Below are 27990 nucleotides of genomic sequence, written 5' to 3' on the forward strand. Positions count from 1 at the left end.
AACTATAAAAAATTTCAATCGTTACATCAAAATAAAATATATGCAAGAACTATTCGGCTGGCCAAACTTAAAACACAGCAAGGGTTATTTTTTTGTAGTACATTTTTTTTTGCATTTTTCAACTAAGTAGAATCTTTATTTATTGTTTCGGCATTAACTTTGTGGTAAGACATGTTACAATGATTAAAGAAAACACTTGTTTTTTACCACTTGAGTTTTACTATAGACTACATGTCCGCCCCTTGACTAACCCTTTCCCTTTACTTTCCCCTCTCCTTATTTATAGAACAATTTTATATTTTAGTTATTATACAGACCTGAATGATGGAAGTTTAACTTCTGAAACATGTAGTCTATAGTAAAACTCAAGTGGTAAAAAACAAGTGTTTTCTTTAATCATTGTAAGTAGAATCTACTTGAATGCAAAAAAAAACCTACTACAAAAAAATGTCCCTTTCTGTGTTTTGAGTTAGGACAGCCCTATTGCTAAAGGTGTAGAAGAATCCCGCTTCGGAAAATTCCTTCAGACACATGGAACAGATCAATATCCAATGAGATATTGTTCAACATAGCGGTAGCTCTTCCTTACAGGCACAACCATTGGCAGGTTGGTCCTGTGTATAGGAATGTGAAACAATCTATGTCGATATATTATTTCGAGAAATAAAAATACTTTGTGTTCTTTTTTATTAACCAACTAGTTTTGGCAACAACCTGTTGCCCTCTTCAGGTTTCATTTTATGACTAAACATGCCTAAACTTGTTTAAACAAGTCATAAATTAAACCCTGAAGAGGGCAACAGGTTGTTGCCAAAACTAGTTGGTTAATAAAAATGCGAGTGGATCAAAACGCAAAGACTTTTCATTTCTCAAAATAATATAATGTGCGACAAATCACTGCACCCATTGGCCCTAATGTGATGTGGGCAATATGATCGCATATATTATTTCGAGAAATAAAAATACTTTGTGTTTTGATCCACTCATATTTTTATTAACCAACTAGTTTCGGCAACAACCTGTTGCCCTTTTCAGGGTTTAATTTATGACTCATGACTTAAACCCTGAAGAGGGCAACAGGTTGTTGCCGAAACTAGTTGGTTAATAAAAATGTGAGTGGATCAAAACACAGAGTATTTTTATTTCTCGAAATAATCTATCAATATGATCCACAAAGTTAATGCTTTCAATATTCAAAACATACTATGATCGCATATGATGTGATGTGGTGGGAGAAACCACCACATCTATTGCCTCTGTAATGTGACGTGAGACAAATAGGCAAGAAAACAAACACCGATGCAGTTAGTCATTTTGAAGAGCGAGTGTAGCGGGGCCAGGGGGGCTAGTCACCTGTTCCTGGTAGTGATCGGAGCGCACGTCCAGGGGCGCCTGGCTCTCGGCTCGGTGGATGCAGATGTGCGCCACCTTGATCACGTGCTCCAGCTTGCGCGGCTGTTCCTCCATCTGCACACACGTCAAACGGTCAAACTCCAGCCCACAACGTCATCTAACTACGTATCCTGGGTATAATAAATAATAAAACCCTTATCCGCACCCCAATGGCGCATAGGGCACTGCTTCATATAAACGCAGTGTTATCTTGATCGTTTACACATGAAGGTAAGGTGATCAGCCTTTCGCTTCAGGTACCAGTCCAGGGTCATATTAAATAAATATTTTATTATTTTGCGAAATAAAAAGACTCAGTTTTGGCAACAACCTGTTGCCCTCTTCAGGGTTTGTTTTAAACACACATTCATGATATAAAAGAAACAGTGTTGAAGAAACATTGTTCACTGTTTCTTGTATATATCATGTATGTATGTTTAGTCATAAAATAAACCCTGAAGAGGGCAACAGGTTGTTGCCGAAACTAGTCGGTTTTCAATAAAAATGTGAGTGAATAAAAAAACGAATCTTTTTATTTTTTCAAAATAATATATCAATACGATCCACGAAGTTTGAATAAAAAATCACCAATATTTATTTTGACCCTCTTGGGAATCGAACCCTGCACCTCCAGCACGGTAGTCTAGCACTCTAACACTATGGAGGCGGACAATAAAATAATAATAATAATAATAAAACCCTTTTCCGCACCCCAATGGTGCATAGGGCACGGCGTCATATAAACGCAGTGTTGTCTTGATCGTTTACGCATGAAGGAAAGGTGATCAGCCCTCCGCTTCAGGTACCAGTCCAGGGTAATATTGAATAAATATAACAGTGAAAAAATCACTTATATTTATTTTACCCCCCTTGGGAATCGAACCCGGGACCTACAGAACGGTAGCAGAGTGTGCTGACCATTACACTACAGAGGCGGACAATAAAATACCCGCTATTAAACACAAAGTTGATTTTACTTTTATAACTCATTTTAATTTATTTCTCTTGCTGCTCGCTGATAGTGTGTGAAGGAGACGTGTATTGACCAGTGCTAACTATTTGTTATTTTATTATTATTTTATGTTTAACCGGATCCACGCGGCTCGCATGACCGTATGTGTTTTCACAAAACAATACCCGTACGCGGCTGACATAACCGTTTGTGTTTTTACTTTACTCCAAGTTTCGAACCTCAGTTCAACTTGGAGAGATTTTTTCATGGTGTTGAACTTTGGATAAAATAATACGGCAATCCTTGGTCTTATGACATCTGTTGAAATATCTGACCAATAATTTGTAACATCACAAGGATAAATAAAAGAACAGATCCCTGATTTTTCTTGCGGTCGGTAATTAGTCCGCGCCATAATCATGCCCTATATCTGTCTCACTCTCGACGCTACGCATCGCCAGTGGGTAAGAGTGACACGCGATGCGTGCTTTGATTTATTTATGTTACGATCTTATTTGTTTATATTACGATATATTTCAAGAATAATGTGACACACGTGTATTATAGAGTACCAAAAAGGCACAATGAATCCCATTGAACGTTTTTGCTTAGGAAAATAAATCGTTTCTTAAAACTAAATGCATGATAAAAGTAATCATTTAAAAAACGGCGAAATACCGCCGCGCACGGGCGTCTCTCAGGAACAAAGTGAACGCGGTTAAAAGGTTAAGACTTTTTGTTTCTCTATTAGTGTATTTTTATATTAGATACTGTATATATGTATCATGTTAAAGGCATTAGCTGTTCAATAAATAAATAAATAAAACACTCCATAAACTTTTGAAGTTTAAAGAACGTTTGCGTCACACCAGGTACACAGCCCGAAGGCTTTGCGCAGTTGGAAGTACTCACCTTTGCAGCAAGAAAGAGGGCCGCAGCGGCCATGGCGTTGCGGTGGAACTGTGTGAAGGAATGGAACGCGTAGAAGCGGTGCATGTACACTATCGCCGTGTTGATACATAGCTGTGATCTGAACGCACACATGTTAAGGAAACATCCAACAAGCCGCCACGAGTCTCCAATTCAAAATTATTTATTGAAGAGACAGATTTTAACCTCCTTCTTCTTGTAGTATATGTTCGCTAGCTCTTAACTTTTTCATCTTTTTTTATGTTTTTAATTTCATTAAAAAAAAATTAAAAATCGTTTTCTGATAGTCAAGTATTTTTATATTTTATATTAACACTATTATTCTAGTTCTACTTATAATACCTATACCCTTATACCTTTTACTATGACTAGATTATATTGTATGCCCACGCACAGGCCATGCCTTTGTAAGATCTTCTTTTGTATTCATTTTTATATTTTATTCATATTTTTTTGTATTTGAATTTATGTTATGTAATGCAAAAGAAATAAAGAAAAAAAATATAGTAAAAAAAATAAACCCAAACTAACTGGAGAAGTTTTTTGACATCTCAACATAGATGGAGAAGAATATGGAAGTCTGGGCATTTACGGGGCTTACGACCGTTATAGAGTGGTCACTTTACACACGTGTAACATTCACCAATTCTACCACGATTGACAACCACACTACTGTAGCACGGGGCTACTTGAACTTTGATGTGTTACTTGAGCCCAGTACAATTTTTTTTATTTAGATCGTGGTATCGATCTAAGTATCGTAACAATAAATGTCACCTGTCAGGGAAACAATGATTCATGTCGATACGTTCATTATTGTAGATCAAATATGGATTTAAATCCTTTTTGTACTTGGCTCAAGTAACACATCAAAGTTCAAGTAGCCCCGTTCTACGGTACTCAAATTCTTACGGTACCAACAATTCAATATGGAACTCTACCAACTGTCTGCAGTTACAATAAATAACTCAAAATATTGTTTATAACTATTTTAAGAATAAACCTGTATTATTAAATCATATTCGCTCCCTAGGTGGAACATATGGAGTCCACAAACTGTCTCCAGGCTTTTCTGTCGGCTGCCAGCTCCCTTGCATCTTCCTAAGTCAGATCCGCGTCCCGAAGTTCTGACGAGAACTGCCGACGAATTGTCAGCCGTGGTCGGGAACCTGATGCCTTGTAAAGGAGGCGATGGCGGCTCTCGGGAGGCATGCGGAGTACATGGCCAAGCCAACTGAATCGCCTTTTCTTGACGACAGTTGTGACTAAGATTTGCTGCGTCCTACGCCTTATCTCTTCATTCCTCACAAAGTCAAACCACCGCACGCCTAAAATTCTCCGCAAACACCTATTCTCAGCGCTCAGTACACGGTTGCTCTGGGCCCTTGTAAGGTGCCATGTTTCACAGCCGTATAAGAGAACAGGAGCAATGCAGGCATTGTATAGGTGGCATTTGGTTTTCACCCAGTATAAATCCGATCTCCAGACAGCCTTCATACTGTTAAATGCGGACCCTGCGAGTCCTAATCGCACTCCCAGTTCCTTTTGAAGGCTGCCATTTTTAGTCGCGTACACTCCCAAGTACTTGAAACTCTCGACCCTTTCGATGCGCTGGTTACTCAACATCAAGGGTTGTTGGGCATCTAGGCATGAGCTGTTGCACAACACATGGGTTTTTGCAACATTTATTGTAAGCCCCATGTGCTTAGAAAACTAAACCTGTATTGTACTATGAATGTTTTCAGTTGAAAAATGTATGTATTTATTTTATTACTATAGTAAATGGTGTTATCGTAAACAGTGACAAGTCTGTTATCAGCCACATGTGGCTTATTACCCACAAACGTGAATCACTTCTAGGAACATAAACAATCATGTTTTTATAGATGTCTTGACTTGATGTTTTTTTTTAATTTTATTTCTTTAGTTAGCTTATATCACTCACTCCTTTCAACAACGTCATATATAAAAAAACTTGATTTTTCAGAGGATCGTTTTTAAAATATAATAAAATGTATTAAAAATAAATGTCAAGTCACTATTGAACTTTTTACTGTGGAATAGATTTTTTTAAGTAAAATCTGAATGTTTTTTCTCCGTTTGAAAAATATTTAGTATATTTAAAAAAAATAATTAAACAATACCTTTTCTTCAAAATGCAATAACAACACTTTCTGCCCTGTAGCGGGTAAATATTAAGTTAAAAATATGCCGCTTTTGCTGGGATATGGTACATTTTCTGGGCATTCCGAAAACATGCACAACTGAAAATAGACGATTTTTGATATACGACGTTGTTGATATATCAAACGATAATAATAAATTTGTTGTCGGGTTGTGGTCCCGTGGTTAGTGTCGCGGACTCATAAGTCAGAGTTTCTCGGTTCGAACCCACTCTACCACAATTTGATACCTATTTCTAATAATGAGCCGCTAAGGCTCACAGAAATAGTATGAAATTGAAATATTTGTGTAAATAATAAAAATGCAAATATTTCTCCTTTAAAATAAAAAAATAAAATAAATATATATATATATATATATATAATAATAATAAAACCCTTATCCGCACCCCAATGGTGCATAGGGCACTGTGTCATATTAACGCAGTGTTATCTTAATTGTTTACACATGAAGGAAAGGTGATCAGCCCTCCGCTTCAGGTACCAGTCCATGGTAATATTGAATAAATATTACAGTGAAAAAATCACTTATATTTATTTTACCCCCCTTGGGAATCGAACCCGGGACCTCCAGAACGGTAGCCGAGCGTGCTGACCATTACACTACGGAGGCGGACAAAATATATATATATATATATATTTATTAAAACGTTGAGTTTTTGGAGTATTAAATTTCGTAAATACTTGGTTTTCGGATCACACCAAATGTAATTCCGTTGCGAAGTGACACATTCACAATTAACGGTAATCTGTAGTCCTTGAAGGTACACGGTTTCGCAATATTAGAAAATCGCTTAAAACCGGTAGAAACGTGTGAATCAGACACTGCATTCTATTTATAACGCGCGACTCGTAATTAGTGCCTCGGGTTGTAACCCAGACATTGAATTTAAGGGACAATTACACGTAATGGTGAAACGCACGACGAAATTTCGATAACGAATGACCCACATATAAAAATAAATAAGTCAAAAAACTTTAAAATGTACGTAACGAATGGAATCATTTAGGAACTTATATGTTTCATAGACCTTTCAGTTATTGAGAAGGGTTGTTAGGACGTTTATGAATGAACGCAATTGACAACACGCTTGTCAAAGATTCATAACCTCGTGTAAACAATGCCGACCGGGTTCTTGCCCTAGGTGAAATTCAATGAAAACTTTAACGAAATTATGATACTTTGGTCTCGAATTGTGCCAGAAGGCAGGAGGAACGATTATTCCTTGTCTAGAGGCGCGTTCGGAGTAAGAATTCCGAGAAAACACATCACAAACGAGTCACAAAACACAAAAACAAATCACGCAAGCACGTCATGTCACGGGGTTTGAAAACATGAGAAAAGGATACACTTGCAGCCGCTGCCCCATATCCTGGATGAGATTCGCAGCTTGCTGGCGGTATGCGAGCTCTTTATCTGCATCTAAACCGCATTTTCTGCTTGGAGAATTGATAAGTTGATCTCTCGTGAAGTACCATTTCTCCTGCGCAGCCATTGAACTGACGCTTCTTGAACTAGCCGCCAGCGCGCTAGCGGGATCGCCCCGTCTCCCTCGCACGCGCTCGCACGAGAGCGAAAGAACGAGAAAGCGCTATCGAAGCGGCCGGATACGTACAGAGCGAACATTTGAGATCCTTATTTTATTTAAGCGATCATGTTTTTTTCACTGTCAAGCCGAAATAAAATACGACCCGAGCAATTTAAAAAATAAACAACGATTTTTGATATTCACCACTTTGCAGTGTCGCCACTTTTACGTATGTCACTTTTTAATTCGCGATCAGGCGATGATTAGACGCCATTGCAATATTTTCAGTGAACTCGCGGTGATCTCTCCTGATGTTGAGCGCCCTTCTGTAATATTTCCAGGTACGAAAAACACATAAAAAATACGTACAGTTTTAAATTAATGTCTGAATATTGTTTTGTTAATATTTTTGCGGTGGTTTAGTCGGATTTATGCCTGAAATTAAAACATTAAAATGACGAACCTCAGGTATGATGTTATTCTTCCGAAAATGGCCGACTCACCACCGCGTACGAGCTAGTGTGTCAACGTAAAATTGTATAAATTGCGTAGTTGTTTTTCTGACACAAAACGGTTAAAATTTATCGAAAAAGATGGTTAAAAATCATCTAACGATTTGTTATCGTTTAAAATTACAAAATAATCGCCGTATTTAAAGTCAAACGATACTCTGAATATTTTCTTCGGCGGGAAATTTTAAAAACATTTGTTTTTTGTTACAGACTTCAACATTTTGAAGGGTTGTGTCGCTGTTATGAGTGTTTTTGTTGTTATTTGATTGAAAATGTCGACTCCAAAGCCGACTCAAGCTAAAATAGTGAGAATGGTGGCTCCATTCAAAGTGACTCCAAGTGCTTCTCAGAATTTAAGTGCTGCTGCAAAACAAAGAAGTGAGGAGGATGCCCTTCGTGCTCAGGTAAATGTGGTATTTTTTTGTTAATTAAACTGGCCAACAATGATTTTGTGACTAAAATTTTGATGACTGATTTGGACTAAGTTAATCGTTCTCATTCAAAGTGTATATGGTGACAAGCTTGTATCACATCAAGTTTTGATGTTACAGTCATATTATTGTTTGTATGGAGCCCATACTTTGAAACCGTAATAGTGGTTGGTATCTAGACATGCTTTAGTCTAAGGTCTAAGGGATTAAAAAAAAGTATTGATAATTATGGAGTAACACTGGAAATATATTAACTTATTAATATGGAATACCATAGCATTATATGTATATATATTTATACAGTTCATAGCGTTTGGCTACCGTGCTGAAGGTCCCGGGTTCGATTCCCAGGGGGGTCAAAATAAATATGGCCAATTTTAACTCTCATATTTATTTAATATCACCCTGGACTGGTATAAGAAGCGCAGGGCTGATCACCTTGCCTTCGTGCAATTAACAATCAAGATACACTGCGTCGCTACGATGCAGTGCCCTATGCACCATCGGGTGCGGATAAGGGTTAGAAGAATAAAATAATTACTTACAAACGAAGACAGGTCGCAAGTCCTGTAAATTCCCAGACTTACATATTCAAATTGACTTTTTTATCTATTTTGAGTTATCAATGAAATTATAAAATTATAGATGTTGAGTTAAATAGTTGGTAAATGAAATACAGTCAAACTCGGTTATAACGAGGATGAAGGGACCGACTTTATTTGCCCGTTAAACCAGAAGAATAAGTTATAGAATAAGTTAATAAGCTCGTTTTAAGAAGATACATAAATAAAAAGATAAACTTTAGTCAATATCAGAATTAAAAATATCCATAACTAAAAAATCTGACGTGCTACGTTTTTTTGCTTTCGTTTTTGAATTCAGCTATGCAAAGTGCATAAAGATCAGGTGTTTTCATGCCAGTTACAAAATAAAAATTTGTAAATTGTCTCCCAGTACATTTTTGGTCCAAACCTTCTTTGCGGGTCACAATCTGTGTGATGGTAGGTTTGCTTCCTTCATGGTCAGCCTCCGCCCGTCTTTTTACCATGAAAATGATGCGGAATGCATTGAAACACGCGTCACAGTAGATTTTAACAAATAGTGGTTTTTTACTAAGTAAAACATTTTATTTATTGTTTCGGCATTAACTTTGTGGTAAGACATGTTACAATAATTAAAGAAAACACTTTGTTTTTTACCACTTGAGTTTTATTATAGACTACATGTTTCAGAAGTTAAACTTTCATCATTCAGGTCTGTATAATAACTAAAATATAAAATATAAAATTTTTCTATAAATAAGGAGAGGGGAAAGTAAGGGGAAGGGGTTAGTCAAGGGGCGGAGTTTGAAAACAAAGGAAAAATTGAAAGCAATGGCGAAGAATTTTGAAACAATATATTATTTAATAAATTATTATTAGAATTCAGGTTTTTTTGTATTTCTAAATTTTCAAGATAATTCATAATTTGGCCTTTATATGGAACAAGGTGTAGTAATTTTTTTCACTCTCATAAATTAAAATTATTACACCTTGTTCCATATAAAGGCCGAATTATGAATTATCTTGAAAATTTAGAAATACAAAAAAAACCTTAATTCTAATAATAATTTATTAAATAATATATTGTTTCAAAATTCTTCGCCATTGCTTTAAATTTTTCCTTTGTTTTCAAACTCCATCCCTTGACTAACCCCTTCCCCTTACTTTCCCCTCTCCTTATTTATAGAACAATTTTATATTTTATTTTTTAGTTATCATACAGACCTGAATGATGGAAGTTTAACTTCTGAAACATGTAGTCTATAATAAAACTCAAGTGGTAAAAAACGAAGTGTTTTCTTTAAGTAAAACATTAATTAAAAAATGGATAGATTTTACCACAAAGTGACTGTCGAATCAATTAATGAAATTATTTTTATAATTTTCGATTTTTATGATTTTTTCACTGTAATATTTATTCAATATTACTCTGGGCTGGTTACCTGAAGCGGAGGGCTGATCACCTTTCCTTCATGTGTAAACGATCAAGATAACACTGCGTTTATATGATGTAGTGCCCTATGCACCATTGGGGTACGGATAAGGGTTTTTTATTTTATTTTATATATTTTTATGATTAAAATGTAACTTTGTTTTAAAATCACTATAAATATTTTATTATAACTTAATTATAATGTCTACCGGTTTCCAAGCTAACCGCTTCTTTATCAAGACTGATTAATGCTAAAACACTATCTACTAAACAATATTCAAAATATTTTGACGGTTAGGGAAAGAAGCTTAGGTAGATCTCATTTTTACCTGAACTGGATGATACGGAAACCTATGACATGTGGTTTCAACAAGATGGCTCTGCGTGCCACACGGCTCATGCCACATGAGACATTCTGCACGAGCAATGGATTCTGCCATCTCACGTGGAGGTGCTGTGAACTGCCCACAGAGATTGTGCTATTTGACCCCTCATCAAAGATGATGAAGAATATGGAAGTCTGGGCATTTACGGGGCTGACGACCATCATAGGCTGGTTTAAGTGATCACTTTACACACGTGTAACATTCACCAATTCTACCCATTATTGACGACCACACTATTTAAATTCTTGGAGGTTCTATATATAGGGTCCGCCATCTAAAGTTTTTTTTTTCAACTAGTGCTTATTTCGTGAATGGTAACACTTAGCTCATGTCTGATTTGACAGATAATTAGTTTTATCCTTCCGCTGAGCGAACATGGTTGTGTATACGCTTGAACAACGCTGGGAAATATTGCGACATTACTTTGAAAATCATGGTAATGTTGCAGAATGTGTGCGAAAATTGCGTACGGTTTTTGGAAGAAGAGAAGCACCGTCAGCTCCGTATGTTCGTTATCTTGTGAAAAAAGTGAAAGAAACTGGCATCCTCATCGATAAACCAAAGCGTGAAAAGCCAAAAACAGTGCGTACACCCGAGAATATCGATGTTGTGGCAGAAAGTGTGCGTGAAGCGCCATCAACATCAATTCACCGTCGTTCTCAACAATTGAACATTTCGGAGACATCATTGAGACGAATTTTGCATAAAGACCTTGGTATGACGCCATACAAAGTCCAATTGGTTCAGGAGTTGAAGCCAACTGACCATCCAATGCGTTTTCGCTTCGCTGAGTGGGCCTGCGATCGACTTACAGAAGATGCCGATTTTGCCAAAAAAATCATCTTTTCGGATGAAGCTCATTTTGATCTTGGCGGGTATGTAAACAAGCAAAATTGTCGTATTTGGGGCACAGAAAACCCGCACGCATACATTGAAAAGCCGGTACACCCAAAACGAGTCACTGTTTGGTGCGGATTTTGGTCCAGAGGCATAATTGGGCCATTTTTCTTTGAAAATGAGCAAGGAGTGGCCGTTACAGTCAATGGCGATCGTTATCGGGCCATGTTGAACGGATTTTTGTTCACAAAAATTGAAGAGGAGGATATTGGCAACATTTGGTTTCAACAGGACGGCGCTACGTGCCACACAGCCGAAGCTACACTCGATGTTTTGCGCCCTGTTTTCAAAAAAAAAAAGTTATTTGGCGGACCCTTTATATGAACCAATTTAGAAACCTTGTTCTTGAATCACTAGAACTTCACTAGAGACATCTATCGGTGAGATGTAAAGAAACTTTTTACTAAGCAGAAACTCTTATATTAGTATGTGAGGTCCGAATCCTGGATTATAATCACACACATGAGAAACGCCAGCAAATATCATTTTCATTTTTATTATTAAGCTTATAATTTGACCAGATAATTTATTTACAACATTTTGAGTGTGTCCAAATACTTGTTCACAAAATCCTAAGAGTTTCCTAAAGCCGTAGGTCTATGCGAATAAGCCACAAACCACGGTGACCCTCAAAGCCGACATAACCCATAACATCGATCAGATTCAGCCGGAGCCATGGAAAGTTGGACATTTCATATGCGCGCCACCCATAGAAGCCACGGCGGACATTTCAATGATGCTATATTCCATACATATCGCCATTGATAGGCTTTTCAAATTAATACTATGATAATTCGATTCAATTCAATTTATTCAATAATTATTATATACATTACAAACTAACATTTAAGGCGTATACATTAAAAAACAAATTAAAAAGTAAGTAAGAAGACTCTTGTTAAATGTGTAGAAGAATCCCGCTTCGGAAGACTCCTTCGGACACATGGTACAGGTCAATATCCAATGTGATATTGTTCAACATAGCGGTAGCTCTTCCTACAGGCATAACCATCGGCAGGTTGGTCCTGTGTATAGGAATGTGAAACAATCTATGCCGACGCTGTCTTAGGTAACTATCGGGAACATACAGACCGATGCTCCGGATAATTTCAGGATTATCCATCATACCGCGCAACAATCGATAATATCTTACACATACTTTGTTTCAATAAAATTTAAAAAATAGGAAGCACTTAATGAAAGACCCTGTATATATTATCCGAACCCTTATCCGGACCCAATGGTGCATAGGGCACTGCATCATATAAATAGAATAAACAAATGCATAGGCGGCCACTGCATCATATAAAGAAGGAGTGAATGTGTCCGCAGGTGCACGAGGAGATCGAGGAGCGCTCGCGGCTGTGCTCGTACGCCCGGCACGCGTGCCACCTGCCGCGGGCCGCGGGGCGCGCCTACTGCGCCCAGCACGTGCTGTGCGACCCGGGCGCGCCCTTCCGGCGCTGCCGCCACTCTGCCGCCGGGCGCCGCTGCCACCTGCCCGCGCCGCTCACCTCCTACCGCCGCGACCTCGGGTGAGAGAGAGAGAGCTACAGACCACGGATCAAACTATGCCGGATACCGGATGATGAGCTAATAAGGTCTGGATGATTGCAGGCTGTGCTTCGAGCACGCGCGGGCCACGCTGGCGAGCCGCGCGCGCTCCGTGGCCAGACCCTCCCCCAAGCCCAGCGCCGAGGAGATGCTGCTCTCCCTCACGCACTACGTCAAGTGAGTACCTCGCCCCCGTGGTTTGATAATGCCCCAATAGGGCGAGACAGTGGACCATTCTCATGATTCAATTCAATTCAATTTATTTATTTATTTATAGTTAACATACACATTACAAACTTTAATTTAAATCGTATACAATTACAGAAATAGAAAATAAGCAAGAATACTTTTGCTAAAGGTGTTAAAGAGTACCGCTTCGGAAGACTCTTTCAGACACATGGAACAGATCAATATCCAATGAGATATTGTTCAACATAGCGGTAGCTCTTCCTACAGGCATAACCATCGGCAGGTTGGTCCTGTGTATAGGAATGTGAAACAATCTATGTTGACGCTGTCTTAGGTAACTATCGGGAACATACAGACCAATTTTCCGGATAATTTCAGGATTTTCCATCATACCGCGCAACAATGGATAAAAATGCGTAGTTAAATACACCTAACTTCTAGTCTCTACACTGTTGTAGCCGAGCATACCCTGGAGGAACTAGGTCGGGTAGAGCCGAGGATAATAGCCGTACTCTCTCATGTAGAGATACCTCAGAAACTTCTTTTGGACTTTCTCTACCATAAGAGAGTGTGTGTACCATGATGTGTTATTATTGGCTTATAAATTAATATGAAAAATCACAAGACTATCGGTAACATTCTTATTGAAATCTGTAGGGAACTAAGGGAGATATTAACCTTTTAAACGTGTTAACTTTGTTCCTAAGAGACGCTCGTGCGCGGCTGTATTTCGCCGTTTTTTAAATTATTACTTTTATCGTGTATTTAGTTATGAAACGATTTATTTTCCTAAACAAAAACGTTCAATGGGATTCATTGTGCCTTTTTGGTACTCTATAATACAATGGGGCATGATTATGGCGCGGACTAATTACCGACCGCAAGAAAAATCAGGGATCTGTTGTTTTATTTATCCTTTTGATGTTACAAATTATTAGTCAGATATTTCAACAGATGTCATAAGGCCGAGGATTGACGTATTATTTTATCCAAAGTTCCACACCATGAAAAATCCCTCCAAGTTGAACTGAGGTTCGAAACTTGGAGCAAAGTGAAAACACAAACGCTTATGTCAGCCGCGTATGGGGCATGTCTTGTAAAAACACATACGGTTATGCGAGCCGCGTGGATCCGGTTAAGGTTTAAACTTTAGATATTTTAATAAAATGAAAAACTAACCCTTAGCTCCCCCCGATGGTGCATAGGGCACTGCATCATATTGATTCAGTACACACTGGTGTACCGAGGTGATTAGTTGGTGTGCCGCGGAAAAAGTCTAGTTTTGTGAAAATAACACAATCGCTCCAAATTTTGATTGCCTGCGCTCAGTGAAGTAGGCTCACATTTGATAATAAACATAATATGTTACATATCGCGCACTCCTTTCAAGAACGTCATGAATCAAAATACTTGATTTTTCAGGAGAACGTTTTTAAAGTTGAAAATATAATACAATGTATTAAAAATAAATATCAAGCCACTTTTTGAACTTTTTACTGTGCAACTTATCTTTTTAGATAAAATCTGAAGGTTTTTTCTCCATTTGAAAAATATTTAGTATATTTAAAAAAATAACTAAACAATACATTTTATTCAAAATGCAAAAACAACACTTTCTGCTCTGTAGCGGGTAAATATTAAGTTTAAAATATGCCTCTTTTGCTGGGATATAGTACATTTTCTGGGCATTCCGAAAACACGCACAACTGAAAATTGACGATTTTCGATTTATGACGTTCTTGAAAGGAGTGAGCAATATGTTACCATAACATGGTAAATATGCACCTCTGAAATTTCTTAATTTGGTAGGTGTATATTGAATAGAAAAAGTTTGCGGAACGCTGCTGTAGTAGACTACAAAAATCAGTGTTTGATTTAACATTTAATACATAAATTGATTGACGCCTTCGAAATGTGGTGTTGGAGGCGCATACTCCGAATTCCATGGACAGCTAGACGCACCAATGAGTCCATTCGCCAGGAACTACGCTTGGATGGCTTGACTCTGGCCAATGTCTGTACCCGACGGATTCTCCAGTTCTTTGGACACGTTGCGCGTGGCAAGGAGGATAGCGTGGAACGACTAGTTGTGATCGGTAGCCTGGAGGGAGAGGAAGATCCCCCACACGATGGACCGATCAAATTAAGGCAGCAGCAGGCACCTCGGTGGTTGGAGCGCTACGTGCACCGCAGTCAAGGGATAACTGGAGAAGAGTCATTGCTTCCGCAAGGGTCACAACCCTTAAGCAATGAGGAATAAGACGGAGAAGAAGACATATATTAAAATGGAGTTCTACAAATGAAACGCCAAATCTGTTAATACATAGATCCGAGGATAATAAGTTTTGTTCTTCCGCAGTCCGGAGAGGCCCCGCACGGAGTCCTGCGCTTCCCAAGTCTCGGTGGTGAGCGATCTGTCGGATCGCCCGGAATCACCCCTCAATACGGACCCGTTCAGTGAGTTGTTCATCATCATTTCTTTCTTCCAGGATCTCATTCATTTTTTTAATTTTTATTTATTCAATATACTTAAATTTTTTTATACAATTTCTATACATTTCTACTCAACACACTATTTGCGGGCGGAATCGCGCTCATAATAGAGATAAACATCTCTGAAAAGAAGTGATAACATTTAACCATACTGTATATATCCATATGAGATCAAAAGATGCCGCAAAAGTCATGCGTAAAAATAACTTACACGCAATTTACGACGAGCCGAGTGAAAAGGTAAAATTAACCTTCCCGCAGACAGTGTGTTAAAACGATCATGTCCGTCTCCGTAGTGTAATGGTCAGCACGCTCGGCAACCTTTCTAGAGGTCCCGGGTTTCAATTCAATTCAATTCAATTTATTCAATAATTAACCTTTTAACTGCGTCAACTTTGTTCCTGAGAGACGCCCGTACGCGGCGGTATTTAGCCGTTTTTAAAATGATTACTTTTATCATGTATTTAGTTAACAAACGATTTATTTTCCTAAACAAAAACGATCAATGGGATTCATTGTGCCTTTTTGGTACTCTATAATACACGTGTGTCACATTATTCTTGAAATATATCGTAATATAAACAAATAAGATCGTAACATAAATAAATCAAAGCACGCATCGCGTGTCACTCTTACCCACTGGCGATGCGTAGCGTCGAGAGTGAGACAGATATGGGGCATGATTATGGCGCGGACTAATTACCGACCGCAAGAAAAATCAGGGATCTGTTCTTTTATTTATCCTTGTGATGTTACAAATTATTAGTCAGATATTTCAACAGATGTCATAAGGCCGAGGATTGACGTATTATTTTATCCAAAGTTCCACACCATGAAAAAATCCCTCCGAGTTGAACTGAGGTTCGAAACTTGGACCTAAGTGAAAACACATACGGTTATGTCAGCCGCGTGTGGGGAATGTTTTGTAAAAACACATACGGTTATGCGAGCCGCGTGGATCCGGTTAATATACTTAAATTTTTTTATGAAATTTAATACAATTTCTAGACATTTCTACTCAACACACTATCTGCGGGCGGATTCGCGCTCATAGTAGAGATAAATATCTCTGAAAAGAAGTGATAGCATTTAACCATACTGTATACATCGATATGAGATCAAAAGTTGCCGCAAAAGTCATGCGTAAAAATAACTTTCACGCGATTTACGACGAGTCGAGTGTAAAGGTAAAATTACCCTTCCCGCAGATAGTGTGTTAATACGATCTTGTCTGTCTCCGTAGTGTAATGGTCAGCACACTCGGCAACCTTTCTAGAGGTCCCGGGTTTCAATTCAATTCTAACTAACTAACTAACTAACCATCAGGCCGCTTCTCCGCAGGGGTAGGCAGAGAGAATCGAACGCCACATCACTCTGTCTTTGCAAACATTCTTTGCCTCTTCTACATTCATGCATCTCCTCATACATACCCGACGATTATTACGACTCCTGACCCGGCCGCTTTCAAGTATTTGACATACCTGATTGTGCCAAGTTTTCCTCGGTCGTCCTCTGCTTCTTTTTCCAACTACATTCGCCTCATAAATTTGTTTAACCGTTCTTTCTTCACTCATACGCTCCACATGTCCAAACCATCTCAACACACCTTTCTTAATTTTATCAATAATGCTTATCTCAGCCTTACATTCTTTCCTTATTTCATCATTCGAACATCTATCAAACATCGTTTTGCCACACATTCGTCTGAGGGATCGCATTTCGACTGCATTCAGTCTGCTTTCATCCTTCTTTTGCCAACTCCATGCTTCGCTTCCATACATAAGGGTTGGAACCAGAACTCCATTGTGTACTGCCAGTTTAGCTTCCGCTGATAGATTTTTATTTGCTAAATCTGATTTTAGTGCACCATTCACTCTGTTCCCAGCATTCACTCTCCTTTCTATGTCTTTATCAATCTTTCCATCCCTAGAAAACATACTACCCAAATATATGAAATCATCTACCTGTTCCAAAATCCTCCCCATTTACCAATATTTCACACTCAGATCTACATTCATCTCTTTCAAAAAACCATGATTTTGGATTTGCTAACATTCATCAATAAATCACTTTCCTTGCACACATTATACACTTTTGTCACCAACGTTTGCAGGTCTTCTTTGCTATCGGAAAGAAGAACAGTTCAATTTATTCAATAATTAATATACATATTACAAACTAACATTTAAGGCGTACTCATACATTAAAAAAATAAATTAATTAAAAAGCAAGCAAGAAGACTCTTGTTAAATGTGTAGAAGAATCATTAGTGTGGGTTCGATTCCCACGGGTCAAATAAAAACAATTTATATACATATTTTTTTTTTGGCACCACAGAGCACATTGACGCGTCGGAAGTGAACTCCTGGGGGGCCAGCCGCGCCCTGGACTGCCGCAGCTCCTCGTCGGAGGGCGAGCCCACCCGCGCCGGGGGCGCCGACGAGGACTCCTCGGGCGCCGAGGACACCAACCTGGACTCGCAGCCGCTCAGGTTTCCCCTGATCTCCTTTTAGAAGCGCGCAAGTCGTCCTTCGAGGCGGTTGTGCTGTTATGGCGGCTACTTGCCAATATATAGCTCTTTTCTGTCTCCTGTAATAGGTAGTTCTTATCATCTCCTGTAATATGTATGTAGTTCTTTTCCATCTCCTGTAATATGTAGTTCTTTTCCATCTCCTGTAATACGTAGTTCTTTTCCATCTCCTGTAATACATAGTTCTTTTCCATCTCCTGTAATATGTAGTCTTTTCCTTCTCCTGTAATATTTAGTTCTTTATCATCTCCTGTAAATGTAGTTCTTTTTCATCTCATGTAACATGTAGTTCTTTCCATCTTCTATAATATTTAATTCTTTATTATCTCCTGTAATATGTAGTTCTTTTCCATCTCCTGTAACATGTAGTTGTTTCCATCTCCTATAATATTTAGTTCTTATCATCTCCTGTAATATGAATGTAGTTCTTTTCCATCTCCTGTAATATGTAGTTCTTATTAAAAAAAAAACTAACTAACTAACCATCACGCCGCTTCCCCGCAGGGGTAGACATAGAGAAGAGAACGCCACACCACTCTGTCTTTGCAAACATTCTACGCCTCTTCCACGTTCATGCGTCTCCTCATACATACCCGCCGATTGTTACTGCTCCTAACCTGACCACTTTCAAGTATTTGGCATACCTGATCGTGCCATGTTTTTCTCGGTCTTCCTCTGCTCTTTTTCCCAATTACATTCGCCTCATAAATAGTAGTTTAGTAGTTCTTATCGTCTTCTGTAATATGTAGTTCTTTTCCATTTCCTGTTATATGATAATAATCATAATTTTGATAATTCTTATAGCGCCATTTTTGTAAAATACTCCCCCAAGGGCGCTTATAAAGACTTGGATAACAAAAATAATAATAATAGGGTGATGTAGCTTGGTGAGCCTCAGTAATTTTTTTTTTAAAATAACGTTTAAAATTGTTCTTTGAAGAAATGTAAACAATTTATGCTAATTAAAAAAAAAAACAATATTACAGTGAAACCTCTATCTATCGTTCCTCGAATAATCGTTTTCCCGGATGTGTCGTTTATTTCTTCTATCCCGACTTAATTTCATACTAAACTAAACCGCATCCATCGTTTCTCTATCACCATTTACCGCATTTATCGTTCGAATTAAGCTGCATATTTGATACATTTTGTCTGTTTTTTTTATACATTTTTTCCAATTTTCTTACATTCAACGGCAACGTATGGGATAGAGACTATCGAAAGCTCGTGTAACCGATAGCAGGAGAGGTCGATATTGATGAAAAGGAGCCGCTGCCTGTACCTGCATTTCCAGAAGCGTGCACACTCTTTGAAAGAAAACTTTCTACAACGCACATTCAATAACCGATGCTGAAAAAAATACTATTTGCAAAGCCGAAAATATACTATTGACTTACGAAAATAAAACAGTTAAAAAACAAAAGTAGTTTTTAAAATTCTATTCAGGTTTGTATTTTTTTTTTAAATAAATACATTTGCATCTGAAACATGTATTCTTCTTAGAATTTTAGCCTACGAATGGTTATGCAGATTGGGAGGACGGTATCTTTACTCGGTCGTATCTATTTGCGTATTAACCTCTTAATCCCGCATTCATAGTTAATTTTAATAGGTCCCTTTAAAAACGATAGATAGAGGTTTCACTGTATATACGTATACCGAGGTTCCACTGTAGGTTCTTTTCCTGCGGTCGGAGGGGCAATGTTGCCGGGTTGCCAGGTTGCAATGGCGCAGTAACGGGCGTGTGTCGGCAGGTTCGCGGGCATCTACACGTGCGAGGAGGTGGTAGGCGAGACGGGCGCGACACTCCGGCGGCTGCAGGCGCTCTACCTGGAGCAGCTGAGGGGACTCGCCACGCGGCTCCGGGAGGCCCGCCGCCGCTACCTGGCCGACCTCCGCCTGGAGAAGGAGGCGCACTGTGAGCTCTCTCTCTCTCTCTCTCTCTCCTACATACACCTCTTCTTCCCAGCTATATCCCAAGTTATCGTCTTTGTAGACTGCTGGGGTCAGCTCTCCTCGTCCTCAGTCTGTAGGTCCTTCTGTTAAGGACAACGTCACCTAGGCCAGTGTTACGCAAACTTTTTCTGTTCAAGGTACACCTGCGAAATCACTTTTAAAATCACATTAAAAGTGATCACTTTTCCGATTCTTCTTCATATTTGATGAGATGTCAAATTAATAATAATAAAAATAACTCCTGTAATTGGAGATAATCCAGATTTGTGAACAAGTATTTGGACACACTCAAAATGTTGAAAGTAGACGCTCGTTGGCGTAGCGGGTTCGATTCCAAGAAAATTAATTAGGGACTACTCAGCTGTCCAAACTTAAAACACAGCAAGGGACATATTTGCACCATCTATTCATGCACCTTCTATTTTAACCTTCAAAAAACGCCTGAAACATCATTATCTTACCTTAGAACCCTAACTGTCCATCTCCTCCTCCCCTGACCCCTCCCTTTTCCCATGCCTTCCTTACTCTATCGTCATTTTGTTTTTCTATTCATGTTACCCTGTTTAAATTCTTAATTTGTAACTATGCTCTCTTATGTTTCTTTGTTTTTCTCGTCTTAACCTGTTGAAGCATTATCTCCCCACTAATTTCTAACAGACATCAAAAGGTACAAGCCTAGATCGTTCACACTAGTCTGTTGGTTCACACTGGTTGGTTGGAAGATATTGCTTTATAGCAGTAAGCCCGCCAATGTACACACACATATTGTACACAAAGTTAAAACAAATAAAATTAACTAGGGACTACTCGGCTGTCCAAACTTAAAACACAGTAAGGGACATATTTTTTGTAGTACGTTATTTTTGCATTTTTGGACTAAGTAGAATCTACTTGTATTATTTTGAGAAATAAAAAGACTTTGTGTTTTGATCCACTCACATTTTTATTGACCAACTAGTTTCATCAACAACCTGTTGCCCTCTTCAGGGTTTAATTTATAAACCTTGAAGAGGGCAACAGGTTGTTGCCGAAACTAGTTGGTTAATAAAAATGTGAGTGGATCAAAACACAGAGTATTTTTATTTCTCAAAATAACGTATCAATATGACTGACTCAAGAGTCCGCGACACTAACCACGGGACTCCAGCTGACCACCTCTCTCCTACATACTCTCCTCGCCTCATTTAGTCATTTACTTCCCGGCTGACAGGTTGAGTGTTTGACTTGCAGGCAGCATACACAGCCAGGGTGCCCGGACGGCCGAGGAGAGGCACGAGCTGGCGCTGCTCAAGGCCGCCGCGGCCTACCGCCGCCGGCACGGCACCGACGCCGTGCTGCAGAGGAAGCTGCAGGAGAAGCGCGCCAAGGTGAGGAACCTAACCCAACCTCATTAGTAATTACACAAACTAATTGGGTAGACGCTCGGCTGCCCAACTGGCGATTCCCGCCAATCGCAAAATAAATACAAGAAATATTTAACTAACTAACTAACCATCGCGCCGCTTCTCCGCAGGGGTAGGCAGAGAGAATCGAACGCCACACCACTCTGTCTTTGCAAACATTCTTTGCCTCTTCTACATTCATGCATCTCCTCATACATACCCGACGATTATTACGACTCCTGACCCGGCCGCTTTCAAGTATTTGACATACCTGATTGTGCCGAGTTTTCCTCGGTCGTCCTCTGCTTCTTTTTCCAACTACATTCGCCTCATAAATTTGTTTAACCATTTTTTCTTCACTCATACGCTCCACATGTCCAAACCATCTCAACACACCTTTCTTAATTTTATCCATAATGCTTATCTCAGCCTTACATTCTTTCCTTATTTCATCATTCGAACATCTATCAAACATCGTTTTGCCACACATTCGTCTTGAGGGATCGCATTTCGACTGCATTCAGTCAGCTTTCATCCTTCTTTTGCCAACTCCATGCTTCAATTCAAAGATTTATTCAATTCAATTTATTTATTTCAATTAATACGTATACAGTGAAACCTCTATCTATCGTTTTTAAAGGGACGTATTGAAATAAACCACGAATGGGGGAAAACAATGAATGCGGGATAAAGAAGTCAATACACAAGGACATACGATCGAGTAAAGATACCGTCCTCCCAATCTGCATAACCATTAGTAGGTGGAAATTTCAAGAATACAAGTTTTAGATGTTAACCACGCGGCTCGCATAACCGTATGTGTTTTCACAAAACATTCCCTGTACGCGGCTGACATAACCGTTTGTGTTTTTACTTTACTCCAAGTTTCGAACCTCAGTTCAATTTGGAGGGATTTTTTCATGGTGTGGAACTTTGGATAAAATAATACGACAATCCTTGGCCTTATGACATCTGTTGAAATATCTGACTAATAATTTGTAACATCACAAGTATAAATAATCATTTAAAAAACGGCGAAATACCGCCGCGCACGGGCGTTTCTCAGGAACAAAGTGAACGCGGTTAAAAGGTTAATAAATGTATTTATTAAAAAAAAAAATACAATGTTGAACAGAACCCAAAGATCTTCAGACCTCTTCTGCTGTATCCATCACACAAGCTTTCCATAGTCTGTATCCCACACGTTGAAATATTGTCGTCAAATGTAACAAAATTGAGAAAATAAAAAAAAAAACGTAAAAAAGACAGACAAATTATATCAAATATGTAGCATAATTCAAACGATGAATGCGGTAAAATGGTGGATAGAAACGATCGATGCTATATAGTTTTGTATGAAATGAATTCGGGGTAGAAGAAATAAATGACACATCCGGGAAAACGATTATTCAAGGAACGATAGATAGAGGTTTCACTGTACTAGAAGGATTTGTTCAATTCAATTCAATTGATTTATTTCAATTAATATATCGTAGTCATACAGGAGAAAGTGACCGAGTTCTTTTCTTACAAAAAAACGTGATCATTGACTATTTGATATCTTACTAGCTTAATATTGCCCTGAAAAATTCCCAAAGGATTTTATACTTGGAAGTAGAATATATTGGCTTGTTAAAAATGACTAACTGCATTGATGTTTGTTTTCATGCCAAGCAAAAGTGACTTAAATGGCCCTCCTGAACATTTTGCATTTTGTTAGTTGGTCCCTTTCTCCTGTACGACTACGATATATATACATTACAATCTATAAAAAATTTAAGTAATTTTCAAATGGAGAAAAAACCTTCAGGTTTTACCTAAAAAGATCTGTTGCACAGTAAAAAGTTCAATAAGTGGCTTGATATTTATTTTTAATACAAGTGAAAAATCAAGTTTTTTTATTTATGACGTTCTCGAAAGGAGTGAGCGATATGTTTATCATATAACTCACACGTCATCTCGTGTGCTAGTTCATATGTAAATTATCCATTTTGATCATTATCATTATCGTTTGCAGATCACGGAGGGTAACGTGCGCAGCGCCCCGCCGCCGAGCAGCCGCTGCGTGTTCACCGAGGGCGGTGTCAAGTGCTCGCGCCCCGCGCTGCCCTCCGCCCGCCACTGCCCCAAGCACATCCTCGGGGACCGCCACCAGGTACCCCCCACTGTCCTGTTCTGGGCCCCCCTGACTTGTGAGAGAGTGTCCCTGTTCTGGACCCCCCATTTGTGAGACCATGACTTGTGAGAGAGTGTCCCTGTTCTGGGCCCCCCACTTTAATTCAATTCAATTTATTTATTTCAATTAATATATACATATACAAAAAATTTTAATCGTATACATTAAAAATACATTAATATAAAATATATGCAAGAACTATCGCTAAAGGTGTAGAAGAATCTTCGCTTCGGAAAACTCCTTCAGACACTGAATGTGATAAGTGTCCCTGTTCTGGGCCCCCCACTCCCTGTAGAGTGACCTCCCATAGAGATATACCTTACCTGAGCTGTGCAGCTGTAATGTGCGTCTCGTGTCCGGCAGGTGCTGTTCCGAGCGTGCGGGGCCCGGCGGGCGGGGCTGCAGTGCGCGGAGCCCATCCCGGGCCTGCACCCCGCCGACACGTGCGCGCTGCACCACGAGCTGCTGCCCTACCAGACCTTCAGCCTCAAGGTACCGCCCCTCTGCCCCCTGTCCTCCATGTGCTACGCTAACTGTATAATGTATAAGGGCTGTGGAGAATATTTTAAAGCAGCGCGAGAGATTGAAGATTTATGCGCCGGTTGAAGTGGAGCCATTTTAGTTCCGTGCGAGAAGGTGAAACATGGTCGTATTTTTTTTTGTTGAAAATGAAACGGATGCCTTTGATTTTGAAAAACTAAGGGAGGAGGTTTGATGGACAGTTAGGATTCTAGTGATAGATAGTAATTTTTTGTTTTTATTTTTTTCATATCTTAAGTTAGCTTATAAAAACTAATATAAAGTATTATGTACGTCATCTTTATAAATATATATACATATATACATATATAATATAATAAAACCCTTATCCGCACCCCAATGGTGCATAGGGCACTGCGTCATATAAACGCAGTGTTATCTTGATCGTTTACACATGAAGGAAAGGTGATCAGCCCTCCGCTTCAGGTACCAGTCCAGGGTAATATTGAATAAATATGACAGTGAAAAATCACTAATGTTTATTTTACCCCCCTTGGGAATCGAACCCGGGACCTCCAGAACGGTAGCCGAGCGTGCTGACCATTACACTACGGAGGCGGACATACATATATACATATATACATATATACATATATACATATATACATATATACATATATACATATATACATATATACATATATACATATATACATATATACATATATACATATATACATATATACATATATATATATATATATATATATATATATATATATATATATATATATATATATATATATATATATATATATATATGTACATCTCTTTACGACTCTTTTCATTCTCCGTACATTCAGGCATCTCATCATACATTTTCAAACCCTTACACATTAAACAATTTTGCGACTCGGTTTTTTCAACAATGGCAGTCATATTTTTTTATCCTTATTTCTAGTAATATGATCATCACAATGTTTTTAAAAACAATTTTATCCTTAAAAAATTGTGGTTATTTATTGTTATGTAGTAATTATTTATAGTTATTTATTGTTATGTTAAAATTATGTAGTAATATCGGCATATTAAATTTCTGTTAGTCTGTTTTGTATAGATAACCATAATGTCTTGTCATAGTGTAATATCTTGGACGTTTCTTATAACGAAACCAAAATGGCTTCACTTAAATCGGCGCATAAATCTTCAAGTTTTCACGCTACTTTATAATATTCTTCATAATGCACCTAAATTGCTGAAAACTTCCGAAGCTTAGATGTCTGTGCCCGCAGAAGTACGAGAGCGACTCGGAGGACGCGGCTGAGCAGCCCCCGGAGGCCGAGCCGTCCTGACGCCCGGAGCCCCCGCGGCCGCCTTCCATGCCGGAGCGCCGCTATATGGCACCCATTTACTAAAATACCCACCTTTCCCTTGCGGTGCTACAAAGTTTTGTACCGCGTCCAACCGCAACATGTATTTTGTACACCATATGGAAATGTGGTTTAAAAACGGGAAAAATGTGAATATTCCCCAACGTTGATTTTATTAACCTCTTCCCTTACGGTGTTTCAACAACGTCATATATCAAAAATTGTCAATTTTCAGTTGTGCATGTTTTTGGAATGCCCAGAAAATGTACTATATCCCAGCAAAAGAGTAGAGTCTACTTAGTCCAAAAATGCAAAAAAAACGTTCTACAAAAAAAATGTCCATTACTGTGTTTTGAGTTTGGACTGCCGATCTGTTGCACAGTAAAAAGTTCAATTAGTGGCTTGATATTTATTTTTAATACATTTTATTATATTTTTAAACTTTCAAAACGATCTCCTGAAAAATCTTGTTTTTTTTATATATGACGTTGTAAGGAGTTAGCGATATGTGGTTTTACAAGTAAATTCTACTTAAATTTAAAAAGCGGGTATTTTATTCGGACTAATAGCTATAACAATGGGGATTATTCAAACAGTAATTTTAGAGATAACATTTTTTGCCAGTTTATACAATGCCACAATATGTTTAATTCCATAATATAATAATAAAACCCTTATCCGCACTCCAATGGTGCATAGGGCACTGCATCATATAAACGCAGTGTTATCTTGATCGTTTACACATGAAGGAATGATGATCAGCCCCCCGCTTCAGGTACCAGTCCAGGGTAATATTGAATAAATATTACAGTGAAAAAATCATAAAAATCAAAAATTATAAAAATAATTTCTTTAATTGATTCGACAGTCACTTTGTGGTAAAATCTATCCATTTTTTAATTAATGTTTTACTTAGTAAATACCACTATTTGTTAAAATCTACTGTGAGGCGTGTTTCAATTCATTACACATTTATTTGACCCCCGCTGGGAATCGAACCAGGGACCTCCAGAACGGTAGCCAAGCGTGCTGACCATTACACTACGGAGGCGGACACACCATAATACCCTCTATTATAATTCCATAATACCCTCTCTTATAATACTATATGACTCTGGCCAATATCTGTATCCGACGGATTCTCCAGTTCTTTGGACACGTTGCGCGTGGCAACGAGGATAGCCTGGAACGACTAGTTGTGATTGGTAGCCTGGAGGGAAAGAGAGGGAGAGGAAGATCCCCCACACGATGGACCGATCAAATTAAGGCAGCAGCAGGCACCTCAGTGGTTGGAGCGCTACGTGCAGCGCAGTCAAGGGATAACTGGAGAAGAGTCATTGCTTCTGTAAGGGTCACACCCTCAGCAATGAGGATTAAGACGGAGAAGAATAATATTTTGTAAAACAAAAACAAAATATTCCAACCTGGGCAGTATTAAATATAAACTATGTCGGCCCATCCGTTTAAACAAATTTTGCACAAAAATCCTTTCCATTCCTTGCGCCAAATATATTTAATTTGCTGCCCGTAACTATTAAGAATTCCAGTAGTGATCATGTCTTTAAGAACAGTGTCCGTTAAAGGTTGCTTCTCGTTGGAAGGGACAAGGTAGAAAGTGAATTAATTTAAGTCCAAGTGTAATTATTTTATTTTAAAACCTTTATACTGTAAATTTTCATTGTATCTATTGTGTGTAATGTATATAATCTAATAATTTTAAAAATAAAAAAAATGTACCAACATGTAAGTATTTCGGCTCAACACAGGCCATGCCTAAAGAGCCGTAATACATACAGTAAAAAAAAAGTATGTATCTATGTAATAAATAAATAAAATAAAAAAATACTATAATTTTATCCAAATACCCATCCGTTCATAGAAAATAGCTTCTTCCTGACAATTGTTAATACTACATAGTTTTAAGTTTTGTGCTGGCTTTTCTCGGTGGAACTGCGTTTTATAAAATAAAATAACAACTATAAATATAAATATAAAAATATAAAAATATTCTGGAAAGAAGTCAAAAACTCCCGAAATCTAAACGTGAATGGATGTATGAAATCGATTGCAGCGAAAGACGGAAAAATGGTGACGAATGAAAAAGATATAAAAGAGAGATGGAAAGAGTATTTCGAGGAGGTGTATGAAACGCATGCAATTAATAATAACAGCATGTGTGTCGTAAATACACTTCCTCGAATATGTGTGGATGATGATTCAGGAGAGATAGGTATGGAAGAAATTGTGAATGCCTCAAAGTCCCTAAAAAATGCAAAAGCTGTAGGATTCGATAATTTTGCTGCAGAATACATCAAGAATGGTGGCAAAATAGTTCTCACATGGTTACATAGGCTCTTTAACCGGTGTCTAGAGGAGAATTATACTCCCGTCGATTGGAGAAGGGCAGTTATAATACCTCTTTACAAGGGAAAAGGATCTAGGGTGGAATGTGGAAACTATAGAGCAATCAGTCTATTGAGTGCTGTTGGTAAAATGTATGGACGAATCCTCATAGAAAGGGTAAGAACCATAACTAAGGATAAAGTGTGGGATGTTCAGAGTGGCTTTATGAATGGGAGAGGATGTACGGATCAAATTTTTGCCTTGCGCGATATAACAGAAAAGTTTTTGGGAAAGAACCAAAAGCTTTTCTGCGCATTTGTGGATTTGCAAA

At 38.4% G+C, this 27990-nt stretch overlaps 2 protein-coding genes across 5 annotated transcripts in view; one reads left to right on the top strand and one right to left on the bottom strand.

Annotated features, from left to right (window-relative positions):
• The window catches only part of LOC148301380 (uncharacterized), a 40539-nt gene extending 33418 nt beyond the window's left edge, over positions 1-7121 (bottom strand). For all 4 annotated transcript variants that reach the window (XM_088273304.1, XM_088273301.1, XM_088273300.1 and 1 more), the window contains exons 1-3: positions 6808-7121; positions 3257-3374; positions 1354-1467 (exon numbers count right to left, since the gene is read on the bottom strand). In XM_088273304.1, the coding sequence (XP_088129430.1) occupies positions 1354-1467; positions 3257-3374; positions 6808-6953 (378 nt within the window). In that variant the 5' untranslated portion in view covers positions 6954-7121. The remainder of the gene's footprint in view (positions 1-1353; positions 1468-3256; positions 3375-6807) is intronic.
• A 137-nt stretch (positions 7122-7258) lies between these two features.
• On the top strand, positions 7259-26151 carry dgt1 (KAT8 regulatory NSL complex subunit dim gamma-tubulin 1). Its single transcript, XM_088273321.1, has 11 exons — positions 7259-7327; positions 7709-7902; positions 12519-12721; positions 12804-12917; positions 15289-15386; positions 17760-17913; positions 19707-19870; positions 21139-21275; positions 23308-23445; positions 23830-23958; positions 25239-26151. The coding sequence occupies exons 2-11, from the start codon at positions 7771-7773 to the stop codon at positions 25296-25298; spliced, it is 1329 nt and encodes a 442-aa protein (XP_088129447.1). The 5' UTR covers positions 7259-7327; positions 7709-7770; the 3' UTR covers positions 25299-26151.
• Positions 26152-27990: the final 1839 nt, after the last annotated feature.

The sequence above is a fragment of the Brachycentrus maculatus genome, unplaced genomic scaffold, assembly GCF_059751285.1.
Source record: "Brachycentrus maculatus isolate JH-2025_06_01 unplaced genomic scaffold, ASM5975128v1 h1tg000566l, whole genome shotgun sequence".
Classification (NCBI taxonomy): domain Eukaryota; kingdom Metazoa; phylum Arthropoda; class Insecta; order Trichoptera; family Brachycentridae; genus Brachycentrus; species Brachycentrus maculatus.

Bases quoted from the DNA above. Each gene is read 5' to 3' on its own strand.
- dgt1 (XM_088273321.1), top strand. From the start codon at position 7,771: ATGTCGACTCCAAAGCCGACTCAAGCTAAAATAGTGAGAATGGTGGCT. The intron at 12,722-12,803 runs GTGAGAGAGAGA...GGATGATTGCAG, and splicing joins TCCTACCGCCGCGACCTCGG to GCTGTGCTTCGAGCACGCGC. The intron at 23,959-25,238 runs GTACCGCCCCTC...CTGTGCCCGCAG, and splicing joins ACCAGACCTTCAGCCTCAAG to AAGTACGAGAGCGACTCGGA.